Source organism: Mus pahari, chromosome 3, assembly GCF_900095145.1.
Source record: "Mus pahari chromosome 3, PAHARI_EIJ_v1.1, whole genome shotgun sequence".
Taxonomy (NCBI): domain Eukaryota; kingdom Metazoa; phylum Chordata; class Mammalia; order Rodentia; family Muridae; genus Mus; species Mus pahari.
Genome location: NC_034592.1, coordinates 11,760,055 through 11,774,343, shown reverse-complemented (window position 1 = coordinate 11,774,343; position 14,289 = coordinate 11,760,055). Strand labels below are relative to the sequence as shown.

General features: G+C 45.5%; 1 protein-coding gene across 16 annotated transcripts in view; it reads left to right on the top strand.

The window, feature by feature from the left end:
- The window catches only part of Cacna1b (calcium voltage-gated channel subunit alpha1 B), a 174,868-nt gene that overhangs the window by 126,815 nt on the left and 33,764 nt on the right, over nucleotides 1–14,289 (top strand). For 10 of the 16 annotated variants that reach the window (XM_029537092.1, XM_021193050.2, XM_029537083.1 and 7 more), the window contains 8 exons: nucleotides 1,239–1,376; nucleotides 1,727–1,928; nucleotides 2,198–2,362; nucleotides 3,249–3,359; nucleotides 3,680–3,763; nucleotides 9,370–9,375; nucleotides 13,021–13,137; nucleotides 13,495–13,560. In XM_029537092.1, the coding sequence (XP_029392952.1) occupies nucleotides 1,239–1,376; nucleotides 1,727–1,928; nucleotides 2,198–2,362; nucleotides 3,249–3,359; nucleotides 3,680–3,763; nucleotides 9,370–9,375; nucleotides 13,021–13,137; nucleotides 13,495–13,560 (889 nt within the window). The remainder of the gene's footprint in view (nucleotides 1–1,238; nucleotides 1,377–1,726; nucleotides 1,929–2,197; nucleotides 2,363–3,248; nucleotides 3,360–3,679; nucleotides 3,764–9,369; nucleotides 9,376–13,020; nucleotides 13,138–13,494; nucleotides 13,561–14,289) is intronic. The other 6 variants (XM_021193049.2, XM_029537094.1, XM_029537091.1 and 3 more) reach the window with 1 other exon arrangement.

Sequence of the window (14,289 nt, the reverse complement as noted above, 5' to 3'; positions counted from 1 at the left end):
GTGTGTGTGTGTGTGTGTGTGTGTGTGTGTGTGTGTGTGTGTAAGTAAGGTAGTGGCAGTGCTCATATGGCACAGTAAGTGCAATCATAGGGAACATCCCTTCTTCCACCACTTAGGTCCCAGGAATTGAACTGAGGTGTTCAAACTGTAGCAAGCACCATTGCCTGCTGAGCCATCTTGCATGCCTTGATTGCTTTTATTTAGATATATTTATCCTAGGAACAAAGTGATACTTCAGTATGTTTCTGATTTGTTTTTCTTTCTGATAGCTGATAATATGGAACACGGTCTTTCATGTGACTTCTTTGAAAGAAATGCCTGTTCACATATTTTATCCATTTTAAAAAATAGCTTGCTTTTTGGTATTAATTTTACTCATATTTTATATGTTCTAAATACAATTTTCAGGTTGGTAAAGATTAACAATAGTTTCTCCAATTGTTTGGATCATCTTTTCAGTTTCAGTTTCTTCCCTCTCTTTCGAGACAAGATCTGAGATGGAGCTCACCACCCCGCCTCAGCTTCCTGAACGCTGGATTGAAGGCGTGCACCACTACACCAAGAGCACTCTTATTTTTAAAAATGACTTCTTATATTTATTTGGGGATGGTGGCACATGCCATCCTCTCCACGTCAGAGGAGAGCTTGAGGGAGCTGGTTCTCCCCTTCCCTCACATGTACCTCACATGTACCTCACATGTACCTCAGGAACTGAACACAGGGTACTGTCCTGACAGTGCCTGCTTTTACCCACTAAGCCAGCTCACCAGCTCTCTTACCTTTTTCATGGTGTTTTTTGAGACACAAAGGTTTTTAGTTTTGCTGAAGTCCATCTTCCCTTCACCCTTTTGTTGTTCATGATTTTAGTATCTAGCTAAGACTCCATTCCCAAATAAAGACTAACCATGTGTTTGTTTCAAAGACTTGTAAACATTTTCAGTCCAGTTTTTTCATTCTCAATAAAAGTTTATTATAAAAAAAAATCACACAATGAAACCAACTAGTTCTGAAGTCTATACATTTCTATAACGATTTAGTGTCATAGTGGCCCAATTTTATGAACCACATAGTGAGGTTCGGGTGGTGGGTTTGCAACTGTCTTGCCACTACCACTGAGAAGACGTCTCTTTCCACATGGAACGGTCTTGGTGAATTTTCAGCAACCACTTGACTGTAAATACATGGGTATTTGACCTGATTACCATTAACTGCCTCCATCTGCTGTTTCCTGTCTCCAGGGGTCAATATTTGGATTATGAGAAGGAAGAAGTAGAAGCCCAGCCACGACAGTGGAAGAAATATGACTTCCACTATGACAATGTGCTCTGGGCCTTGTTGACGCTGTTCACAGTGTCCACAGGAGAGGGGTGGCCCATGTGAGTGCCAAACTAACTGTGGTAGCTAGTTAGGCAGGGGTACACTGAGGCAGAGTCTATGTGGTTTCCCTACTTCTAACCCCATGATGAGGTCAGGTGTGGTATAGATAAGAGCCCTGTCCCTCTTGGGCAGAACTGAGTTTCATCCCTGAGACAGAAGAATGAACCACATTCTTGGGGTAGGACTCAAGCCCTTTCTATGAAGGTCCTTATCCTTGAGGTGCCCTCTCCCCGAGGTGGAGCCCTATTCTTGAGATGCAGAGCTAAGTCTTATCTCTGAGGTCTAACACTGAGGTGCAGACCCAGGCTCCCTTGGTAGCTCTCCTGACGTGTGCTCTCCCCTTCCTTAGGGTGCTGAAACACTCTGTGGATGCCACCTATGAGGAACAGGGGCCCAGCCCCGGGTTCCGGATGGAGCTCTCCATCTTCTACGTGGTCTACTTTGTGGTCTTCCCTTTTTTCTTTGTCAACATCTTTGTGGCCTTGATCATTATCACCTTCCAGGAACAGGGGGACAAGGTGATGTCTGAATGCAGCCTAGAAAAGAATGAGGTAGGTTAATGTTGTGTGGGACCCCGGGACATAGGCACTCTGGGGAAGATGACCAGTCTTCCTTCTATATGGGCATGGCTTGTGGCTGGCATAGGCAGGGCCTCTTTTTTTTCTGCACATAGAGACTGCAGATCAGTTGGACCTACTTAGAGGGAGCTTAGCTGCCTCTGCTGCCTCCTCTTCTCTGGGTTCCCTGAAAGGGTATGGTGAGGAAGTTCCCGTTGTAGTGGGCAATGCTTTGAGTTCATGGCTCCCTTCTCTCCCTACAGAGGGCTTGCATTGATTTTGCCATCAGCGCCAAGCCCCTGACACGGTACATGCCTCAAAACAAACAGTCGTTCCAGTATAAGACGTGGACATTTGTGGTCTCTCCACCCTTTGAGTACTTCATCATGGCTATGATAGCCCTCAACACAGTGGTGCTGATGATGAAGGTATGTAAGTCCCACCATGTACTTGCTAGGGCTTGTTGTGTGTGAGGAGCCAGGGTAGACATGCTCATTCGTGTTTCTCTCTCTCTCTCTCTCTCTCTCTCTCTCTCTCACACACACACACACACACACACACACACACACACACACACATAGACACACACACATGCAGATATACTCAGACACACACAGACACGCATACAAATATATACAGGTAGTACACACATACATTCATTCTCTCTCTCTTCCCTCCCCTCACCCTGCCACCTCTTTCCTATTCACTCCAGATAGGGAACCCATAATTTATCAAGTAACAATTCTACCAAAGTTCAACTAAGTGAACCAATAAATTTTTATTGGGGTTTATAAGAGCGAGAGGTTTCTTTTAGAAACAGGGACAGAACAAATGTGGCTGTGTCACCGAAAAACTTACCTCTACATAGGTTATGACTCTCAAAAGCTGTAACTGAAGAGCTCTGCACAACTTGTAGGCAGCTCAACATGTCTGAGAATCCTCTCTAACTAGACGCATCGGGCCCTCCCCCAAGCCATTGTTTACTGTTTCTGTAATCCTGGGGAAGAACCCTTATGGATCTTGTAAATTTCAGCTTTCTCAGACTGCAGTAAAACTTGGGTATGGGTCTTATTTTGAGGCCCAGCGGTGGTAGGTCTCCTTGCTGGCACAAGTTGCCTGTGCAATCCATTCTCTCTGATTTGTAGCTGAGGCACTGAAAGGGTTATAGAAGACCTGGAAAGAGCAAGAGGAGGTAACCCAGATACAGGCAGATGTAGATCTTTCTCTACCCATTGTGTAGTCAGGAAATTAGGTTGCTTCCAGTTGTGGGGGGCTAATGCATCCACAGCCATCAGCCCTTATTTCTCCGGGCAGTTCTATGATGCACCTTACGAGTATGAGCTGATGCTGAAATGCCTGAACATTGTCTTCACATCCATGTTCTCGATGGAGTGCATACTGAAGATCATCGCCTTTGGGGTATTGGTATGTACCGCAACTCGCTCTTTGCTTTTTGATGCGCTGCATTCTGGTGTCCTTCCCTGTGAATGTCCTGAGGAAGAGCTGCTTTGCTCTCAGTTGCTCGAGTCTTACCCTACCTTGGGCCAGGAGGCATGCAAGCCTGAGATCCCCCTTTTGGACCTTTAGCTCTCAGTTATGCCTTTACCCAGTCTGGAAGTATTTGCATGCCTGCTGTGACATCTGCTTGTCATTGCCCTTATGTTAAGCATCAATCACCCTTGACCACTACCCTCGGCTCCTTGCCCAGGGAAGCCATCAGCACTGACTGCCCTCTTTTTCTCTAGAACTACTTCAGAGATGCCTGGAACGTCTTTGACTTTGTCACGGTTTTGGGAAGTATTACTGATATTTTAGTAACAGAGATTGCGGTAAGTAGCATTTCCTGTCCCCCATCCAGGGTCCAAAGTGGCTTCCTTCTAGAGGTTGACCCCTAGGTGCTTCCCCAGGGCCCACTGTAACTGCCTTATCATGAGCCCCTAGGAGTTTCAGGATGGGTGGCTGTTACTGCTGGTCTCCAGAGATGGAGCCAGATGACTGGGTGTTGGGTCAGCACTTGCTCTTCTTGGATAAGAATGTAGTTCTGGGGTTGGAGAGATGGTTCAGCAGTTAAAAACACTGACTGCTCTTGGAAAGGACCCTGGCTTTAATTCCCAGCACCTGCGTGGAGGCTCACAACCATCTGTAACCCCAAACCCAGGGGATCTGACAACCTCTTCTTAATTCCTTGGACACAGACATGCAAGTGGTGCACAGCCATGAATGTAGACAAAACAATCATACACATAAACTAAATACATCTTTTTAAAAGTGGTTCTCAGAGGTTTCAAGTTGTTAGCCTAAGAGTCTCCTGGAGCTCCATGGTAACAGCTGACCAAGAACACGGGAATCTAATGTGCCTGTGCATGTATCAGATGGATTTCACAACTTGGCATCAAAAATATATAAGCCAAACCCAGTAAGAATTTGTAATCCAGCAAGAATTTATATTATTAAGTCTCTACTTCTCTATTTAGAGATTCTTCCATTAAACATATCCTGGGCAGTGGTGGCGCACGCCTTAATCCTAGCACTTGGGAGGCAGATGCAGGCGGATCTCTGAGTTCAAGGCCAGGCTGTTTGTTCTACAGAGTGAGTTCTAGGACAGCCAGAGCTACACAGAGAAACCCTGTTTCAAATAAACCCACCACCAACAACAACAACAATCAAACAAAACAAAAAACAAAAACCAAAACCACATATGGATAATATTTAAAACATGTCCTGTATCAGGACATTAAACTCAACAGATTTCAGAGTTGGAATCATGAAGCACCAGTTTTAGTATAACATATTAAACTGGAAACATAAAAAAACCTCATCTCTAGGAGCAGCTGCTGAAGTGGCTATTCGTATAAACGTTACTTTTTAATAAGAAAAAGTAGGTAGGGACTAGGAAACAGCTATGGTGAGAGAAGCATAAGTAATGCCATTCTGAACCAAGTAAGGAGGATTTAAGTCACCCTCAGGCACCTGTAAGATGGGGCAGGGCCCCCATCAGAGGGGTCTCTGCAGTGAACGGAAATGGCAGGATCTCACCCCTGAACTGTAGGAGGCAAAGAACTGTGCAGCCCCTGGCTGTCCGGAGGGCATGTGTGGGGGTGAAGTGGCCTCTGACTGCGTTTGTTGTTGTGTAGCTAAGGGACACCACTGGTGCCATTGCCACAGAAGCACGGTGGAGTATAGGCTTTTACCTGGCTCTTTTACTCAGAGCTCACATTGTATGTGTAGGGCATCTTCAGAGATTACCTTCTGGTTCCTTGAGAGGCAGACTAGAGCTCTGGTATGTTAGTTCAAGTTGACCTGAAGTTGTGTCTCTTCGCTCATTTTTAGAGTTGCAGACAGATGGCTGAGCCTCTACTGCTCCGGTTTCTGGCTCGATGAGGCAATCCACATCCTTACTTCGAACTGCTTCTGTTTGCTGTTCCTTTGTCTACCTCTGGTTAGGCTGGTAATCCAGTCACAGTTTAAGATTGGCTGTGGCATCTGGAACAGTCTTGGGAGATCCAAGTCCCAGGTGGACTTCTCTCCTGTCTGTCTTGTAGCTGCAGCTCTGCTTTTCACAATAGTTAAGATACTAACTATAGTTACTGGCCAATATGGAAAATCTTTGCATGGCATGAGGAAGTCCCCTTTCAATCATGTGACTGCCATAGCTTTTTGTGTTCTTTGTGGAAGTTTCCCAGCTTCAGAACAGGACCTACATTGATCCCAAAGTTGAGAGAAGATGAACACAGAGTTGGCCCTGCATTCCTGTAGGGCTGGTGAGAGCTCCAGGTCCCTCCATGGGGCACTGGTGAACTTGAGGTTGAATATTCCATCTCCATAAAGTACATGTCCAGTGCTGTGGCTACAGTCACACTGTTTGTTTTGTTTCTTTCTTTCTTCTGGGTGATGTATTTGTCCCCTAATAAGTCATCCTTAGGTCACTGTCTTCCATGTACTTCCTTTGCTTGCTCTGAGATGATGTTCTATTGGTTCTGGTCAGTTTGATATTGACCCTGTCTGAAACAAAAAACAAAAAACAAAAAACCAACACAACAAAGTAATGAGGCTGAGACCTGAAGGTTGACTTTGGCCTTCACATGAATATGTAAATATATACCTGTAAAACCATACACACATGAACACTCAGATAAATGAAACTGTGTGCCATGTGGTTACCCCTGGGCACAAAACTGAGCACATCATTTCATCAGAGATTGGAGAGAGACTCATGGGGCCCTACCTATCCCTGAGGGACTATTGGTGGTTAAATGTTGCTGGGAAAGGTGCCATTTTCTTTAGTGATATAGCCATTGCAAAGTATCCCATGTTCTATCACATAACCTCTTATGTATACTCATCTAAGCACTCCTAATCAAACTCAGCAGGACAACCAGCCATATTTGGAAGGAGGTCCTTCAGGTTCAACTTCTGTTCGTTACTCTATATAGGGAGTGCTGTGCTATTAGCATGAGCAGGGAATATATATATATATATAGCCTTGTGTCAAAACGTAACTTGGGCTTCTATCTAGAGTAAGCAGTTTTGTACAGGGGTATAATATAATCTGGATATTAAGACATGCATCGAGCTACTTTGTGGAGAATGAGGCACAGTAGCTGTCTTCATTGGCCCTCCCAGAAACAGAGCCTAAGTCAAAAGTTCGGTGCAAAATTTTCATTTGGAAGTTAAACTTGGGAATACTGTAGGGAAGTAGTGAGTTCCAGAGAACAGAGTGGCCAGCCACAAAAGGTATTTACTAAAGAAGTTATCCCATAGGGAGTTCCAAGCGAGAGTGAACCATACCTATCATTCTGTCAAGTGACAAGGAAGTTGAGAAAGTCTTTATCAACTTCTGTTAGTTACTAGCTAAAGGTTCCTAGGGGGTTCCAGGGAATATCTCACTTCTGGAAGTTACTAGGAACCCTCCCACCCCTCCAGGAAAGAAGTGAATCCTGTTTTGGGTTCTGGCCTTGAGATGCTGAGGTCTCTGGGACATGTATAGTGTGTACAACTTTCTGCTAGGAGTCAGGCTTTGGAATTGTGGGGTGAACTGTGGGTGAGAACCTATTGGATTCTAACTATAATTTGAAGACAGAGCAGTGGGTGAACCAGATATGGCCATGAAAGGTGAGGCAAAGTGACATGAGGTGTGTGGTCTAAGTACTTGGGAAATGGATTACTGTGACTAGAACTGGGAAAGATGTACGGTTGTGTGACTGATGATGTGTGTATCACAGGAATAGGTTTGTTGAGGAAGTTTGGGGTTTAGCTATACATCTTAGCTTTGTATTTCCTGATATACTTCCTTGAGGCTATTGGGCAAATAGACTTGGAATTTAGTGAAGAAAGCCAGGCTGGTTGCATGAACTTTGTGGCAGTGAGTATATAAAATATTAGATGTGGAAGACTGGATGAGGTCAGTGAAGGATGAGTGGCTGAGTACTGGGACATTCCAATAGCAGTGACCAAGGAGATGAGCAGGGGCCAGCCTAGGAGGCTACAAAAGCAGGTCATGGAAGGTTTCAAGAAGCAAGGATGTTCTGTGAAGAAGAAAAATACACACAAAAGTGGGAAGCTTACAAATTAGAAACTATAAATGGCCAGTTAGCATAGGGGAAGGTAGCCAACCTGATTTATAATCAGAAAATTATAACCTGAAGACATTGAGCTGCCATTTGTCCTAACCGGCCTGTCATTCACTAGACATTCTAATGCTCAGGGTTGACAGGACATAAGCCATCTAAAACTCACACAGTTGTCAACGGTATAACCTATATAGAAAACTTTACAGAAGCTAAAATGTTGGTAAGACATATATATCCAGCCTAGCTCTTCCTATGGATGCTATAGTGACACAGAGGTATATGCCATCACCGATGCGATGTGTTAACTATCGCGGTGTGTGAATCCTGAGAAGACAGTGGTGTAAGTATAAGTGATACCCACATCAGTGTGGATGCAACTCACTATTAGAGCCATGTTTGAACAAGTCGAACAGTTTGTACAAGCTACCATTGCAAAGGCCAAGAGTAGGCAAGCACATACTGAATGCTCTTAAGAGTTGATGGTAACACTGTAAGGACAAGCAATTATTGATAAGAATTAAAGATTGCTATCACATCTAGGTATCATCAAGAGAAGAAGAATTAAAAAGTGATGGTGATAGTTTTTAGGCTGAATGGTGAATACATGGGTATTTATCTTTATTTTTCTTCAGATTAATATACTTGTTTGTATATATGATGTTTCATGGTTTTACAATGCTAATGATGTAATTATTGCAAAAAGAAAACCTGAACCTGGCATTTAAATAGAAAAGCAAAGTGTTTTGTCTTCTCAGTTCCTGGTCTCAGAGACTCTGAAAGTCAGGGCATGTAACCCTGAAGTATTAGTCCCCGTGTGGTTTCTGAGGAAGACACTTGCTGCTTTTCCGTTATCTGTGTGCTTCCTCCCTGGAAACAGGACTCTTTATTTACCAGATAAAGTGACCCAAGCATCAGACTCCTAATTATAAGGGCAGTGTGAGGGAGTTTTCACATCTCCTTCCTAGAGAGAAACCTGAACTGCTGATTGCTGAAAATATCTAAAAAGAGGGGTGCAGGCAAGGGCCAGAAACTGGTGGACACTTCTACAGTGTAGAGCTTTGTTCCAGGTAGAGGCCTGTGGTGCAAAAGCAAAAATAGCCAGCCATTCTGTGCCTGTGCAGCTGCGTGGCTAGCTGTGGCAGCCTCTGACTGTGTACGTCTGAAGCATCACAAGGCTGCTGGGAGTCGGGGAGCATTATGGTTGGGGGCTGAGTATGATGAAAACTCAGCCACTTGCTCTTGGAGCTCAGGCTATGCCTGGAGGAGATGGGGAGAAAAGAAAGCCATCATGTCGTTGATCAGCTTTCTGTGTGTGTGTTTCATTTTACAGACTTTCTTTGCAAATTCCCCTTTTTCCTTAGGCAAAAATTTGAGTGTCAGTTTCCTTCCCCAACTTAAAACCCAGCAGATATTGCAGGGAGGCCTAGAAGAGGGCTCTGAGTGTTCATAAAACTGACATTGATTTCTTTGCCTGGAAATAAAAAATAACTGTGTCTGTGACTCATCTTTGGATTTGCATTACAAACAAAAATGCAAATGGATCCCATTGTCTGCATAACCTATAGATTTCAAGAACATGCTTTGAATGGATACACTTTCAGAAAATTCTGTGGTTTAACAAAAGCCTGCGTTTTCTAGTTACAGTTTAGAGCTCAAGTTTCTGCTTCTGTTGGTGACTCATCTTCTCTTTTGTTTCTTGTTTTTTTGTTCTTGATTTACCTTAACCTACCTGCTGACTCACGCCATCCAACCAACATACAATGCGAAAACCCATGTCTCCGTCTGTATGTTGTGCACCTGCTGCTCAAACCACCCCAATTTGTAAATAACATGCAAATACCCACCCATGAAAACATCCCATGTAGGAAACGGTTGGTTCACAACTTTAAAGTTCTTACGTGTCTTTCTCTGCTTGTCCGTCTCTCTTCTCCTATTCCGTGGTTTCTGCCCACTGCCTTCAGAGGCGTGAGCAGGATTTCACTGTGCTTAGTCACCTCTGGCCTCGTTGTGTACTATTTAAAGCAGCAAGGGTTTCTCAACACCTCTAAGATTGTCTTTTGATCTGTCTGAGGAGAAGCAGTGGGGTTTTGGGAGGCGGGGGTAGTTAGCAGTACTGAGGGCAGATCTTTCGGCCGAAACTCAGTCAGATTTGAGTTTTTGTAGAGTACGTTTGGTCCTCGACCATGTGGCTCCACGGTTTCTGTTGCACCCCATGCATTAATCTTAGTTTCTGTTACTGTGATAAAACAAAATGATCAAGGCAACTTACAAAAGGAAAACCTTATTTGGGACTTACCACTGCAAAGCTATAGGAGTTTATCACGATAATAGCAGGGACTATGATGACAGGTGTGCGGGCAGGTAGGGATGGGCTGGAGCAGCTATAGAGAGCTCACATTTCAAACCATAAGATGAAGGCCAAGAGATGCAATCCCTTTGAAACCTCAAAGCCCACCCCTAGTGACATACTTCCTCCAGCAAGGCCACACCTTCTTATCCTCCACAAATATCCCTAACTGGAGGCTGTTTAAATATCCTGAGGCTGTTTAAGTATTCCATTGTCCAAGACCTACAGGGGACATCTTCAAACCACTGCACCCCAGTAGCAGAAGTCCTTTGTAGACAGGCCCTCCTAAGAGTGTTTGAGCTGAGGCAATAAGGTTTAGGGAGGGTTTGGAGACTAGAACTCCATGATTCAGCACAGTTTGTATAGGGCCTGAGTAGGCGGAGGCTCTGCCCTAGTGTGTTAGAGCACAGGGATTCCATCCATGTCCATTTGTATAGCATAGATCTGCAAGCATGCCTTGCTCGGGCTCCTGTGGACCTCAAAGGCCTTTTCTGGAGTTTGGCAGCAGCTTATCTTCTGTTGAGGCTATGGAAGTTCATTCACACAGGCAGATATTTAATTCTGTTACAGAGGCTAAATGCTTCATGTGGAGTTTTTAACTGGAATTTTACATTGATCCTGCAGAAACACACATAGCTTGTTTTCTTTATGGCCTCCAGCCAGGCCACACAGTTTCACCTCCCTGTCCCTTACCTTCCTCTTCATAGCATACATGAGCACCTAATGTCTGTCTGCCTCTTTCCCTCTCCCCACTCCCTCAAAATCTCACCTCTTTATAATGAAGGAAAGAGAGTGGCTGGTTTAGAGCTGCAGGATTTTATTCTCTGGTATGGTGTTTGACCAGCAGGTGTCCATAGGTCTGGGCTTTATGCTCAGGTGACATTGAGGAACAAGTTTTCTCTGTCTCGTGACTAACTAGAGGCCATAGTAGGGTTGGATTCCAGGCCTTAGTCAGTCCAGCCATCCTTGTTGGGATTGTCTTACAATGCTTAGTGTACTTTCAGCCTCCTCCCCCCACCACCAATTATCCCTATGAATACCTCTGTTGTCTCTAGGTTGTGAGCAAGGAGGCTGAGGAAAAGTGTTAGGGACTAATGTCTCCCCAGGGTCAGTGGTACTTGCAGTGAGACTACCCATGGCTTAGTGAGGTTGAAAACAAGGACAATTCTGCTAGTGGAGAAACCATGCAGCAGAAACCTGTGCAGCAGAAACCATGGGTCTTGGAAGAACAGAACATGTGTGCTCACCACCAGTGACATGACCAAGCCAGAGATGAAAGCACAGGGTGCACCACTGTCTGCTTGTAGTCGTTGCCATCCTGCATGTGCTTGGCATGGTGGTGCCTCATGCATTGCTCTGTGTTTGGGGCATCACCATCTAGTCTCACGGCATTCTAGGGTTGCCTGTCCATCACTGCTGCACCCAGTCCTGAGCTCTATGAAGCTCCCAAGAGAAAAGCCTGGGAAGGGGTGTAAACCTTTGTTAACAAAGTGGAGATGACTGTGGTTCAGTCTTGGGTTCCCACCCCCAGCTCATCTAGGCATTTCCAGGGTCTCTTCACCATTCCGGTTGTCCGCTGTCCTCCCTTTACTACAGGCAAGCCCTCAAATCTTCAGGACGTCTTCTCTGTGACAGGTACCTAGGTACAGACTGCTTTGATGTGGGCAAGTGTTGTATTACTATAATCCATGTCCCTCAAAACAAGCTGAACAGATAGTTTCAAAGTAGAATCCCAGAGAGGGGTAGGTACTTGTCTCCCTGTCTGCTCATCTTGTTCAAAGGTCTCTTTTGGTGTTAGTGGACAGATTTCTTGGCCTCCATGTCTACTAGTGAGACTGTCTTCATTTCAGTTTAGGATCTGCCAGGCTGTGCCGTCTTTCAGGGCCATACTCTGGGGTGATATTTGCCCCCTTACTGATTTGGACATAGTTTGAGCCCCGTTTGTGTCCGTAGACCCTCCTGCATACTGTTTCGAGGGCTACAACAACATCCTGTCCAGAGCCATCTTATTCAAGGTATCTATCCCCACTACTTGCATAGACAGTGCAAAACTGTTATTGTTCTTGTTGAGAACCACAAATGGCTGTCCCCAAGAATGGGAGCAATAGACAAGGCAGACATGTCCATTGGAAGTAAATGTGAACCCGACCCCTGCGGAATGTATGCTCTGCCAAGATGGGCAGCCCTGGAGCGTCTTCTCAGGCTTGCCCTGCCTCTCTCTGCATGCGCTGACTGGTTCTACTGTTTCATTCAACACATCTCTTCTCTTTCCTTTTTATTTGTCACTGAATTTGACGACACAAATATGTATGAGCTTGAGCTGCTTACATATTGACAAATGCTAAATGACAGGAAGTTGCTTTCAGGTGATAGTATAGATACCAGGTATCTAAACAGGCATAAGACACCTGGCCGCACAGGTACCTGTCGCAGTGCATGGATACCTCCCCAGAGCCAGAACTCTGAAAAGGCCTGCCAATAATTCAAGGTGCCCAGGGTCAGGTAATCTTTGGAGTGTGTGTGTGTGTGTGTGTGTGTGTGTGTGTGTGTGTGTGTATGTGTGATTGGTTTTGAACCCCTGATTGAGGGAGCAATGGCAAATGTCCTGGGTTCTCTAGAGCAGAGGCTCCTATGGCAAGAACAGCAGTGACCATATATGTCCCTTTATGAGAGTGCTTGCTGATACCTGAACAGATTGCAGAGAAACCAGCCAGTGCCAGTGGCTCATCCAGGCAAGGCCTTTACTGATTGACCCCAGAAAGGAAGATTGGCTGGTAAGCTCAGGAAGGGGCCACTTCAGGAATGCCCACTGGGGAGTATCTGGTCAGACGACCAGTACTGGAGGTGACCTCCCAGCACTAGCTGACAGAAGGGAGGGACTTTGGAAGCTTTTCTTTGTGCCCCTCGCTGTTGGGGAACAGCCCCGGTGTGAAGGGACTTTTCTCTGACTTGCTTCATGAGGAGTGACTTACAGTGATGCACTTTTTGGGGGAAGGTTTTCTGGCAGCCAGCTGCTGCTTAGACTAAAGCAATGACTTTATTTTTATTTCTCTTAATACATTTCTTCGGGGTCACAGGGACTTGAGGAGAGTTTGTAGGATGGAAGCAGCCAGTCTGCCCTTTTTGAGAGCGACTCAAAAGATTTGGAAACAGTGCTTCTTTTTTGCAGAACAACTTCATCAACCTGAGCTTCCTTCGCCTCTTCCGGGCGGCACGGCTGATCAAGCTGCTTCGCCAGGGATACACCATCCGCATCCTGCTGTGGACCTTTGTCCAGTCCTTTAAGGTAAAGCAGGGCTCCTGTGGTGCCTGGACAGCTCCCTTTGAGCGTCCTTTACCAAGCTTCCTCTCTTCCACCCAGAGTGGACCCTCCTCTGGAAGGCTGAGTTGGGGCAGGTCAACTGTGCCTCTTTGGCATGTGTTTATCCTGAGGCAGTTTTCTAAAGGTGTTATGACTGAGTAACGGGTTATTTTGCTAATGCCCATACAACTCTGAGCCAGGCTTTTGCTCTTGAGTCACGGATAAGCAGACAAGGCCACTTGCTGCTGGCAGGACTCAGTGGTCAGTGGGTGGAGTTGGACCAGGCTGAGGTGTGTGTTGACTCAGGAATGCCCTGGAGCTGATGTGCTCATGTGTTTCCAGGCGCTGCCCTACGTGTGCCTCCTCATTGCCATGCTGTTCTTCATCTACGCCATCATCGGCATGCAGGTGGGTGCCACCTGCCCAGACTGGATTGGACACAGGTCTCCTGTCGCTGGGTGAAGGGTACGGGTCACTGTCATTAAGTGATCATAATACAATGAGGTTATCATTATCTGTGAAGCAGACATGGTATAAACACTGAGTGAACTAACCCTCAAAAACACTGCTTGATGGCAGAGGAGACCAAAGCAGCACATGGGTGGGGGCTCAGCGACCCCTGCCGCCCAGTCTCATTTCTCTGGGAAGCTATATTTAGGTGTTTTTGAAAGTGAGGTCCACAGGGCTTAGGATGCTGAGGCACTTGCTTGTTTTAGATTAGCATCCGACTGACATCCAGCCATTGTGTTGTCTGGCAGCCAGTATCCTTTTCAGGCCAGATGTTCCTGACAAAATTCTTCCCAGTGTATAAGCAGAATCCCACAGATCGTTGAACTTGACAATAACTTAGCTTTTCTTTTATCTTGTCAGAGAACACTGTGCTAATTCTTTGGGGGAGAGATGAAAATCAGCTGCCCAGCTGCAGGCCTTGACTACTCCTCACAGTGGAGATGGGAGTGGGTTGACTATTGATTTGGGGTGGGAGGTGCCAAAGACTTGACCTTTAGCTGAGTTCTAAAACTCATTTTGGATTGAAGTTTTCTGAGATCTGGTGCTACTTAAAAGTGAACAAGCATGTTTTATGTTGCTTTTGTTTATGGGCATTCAGTAGCATGTGTTTCCCTGATCTTTGTGGAA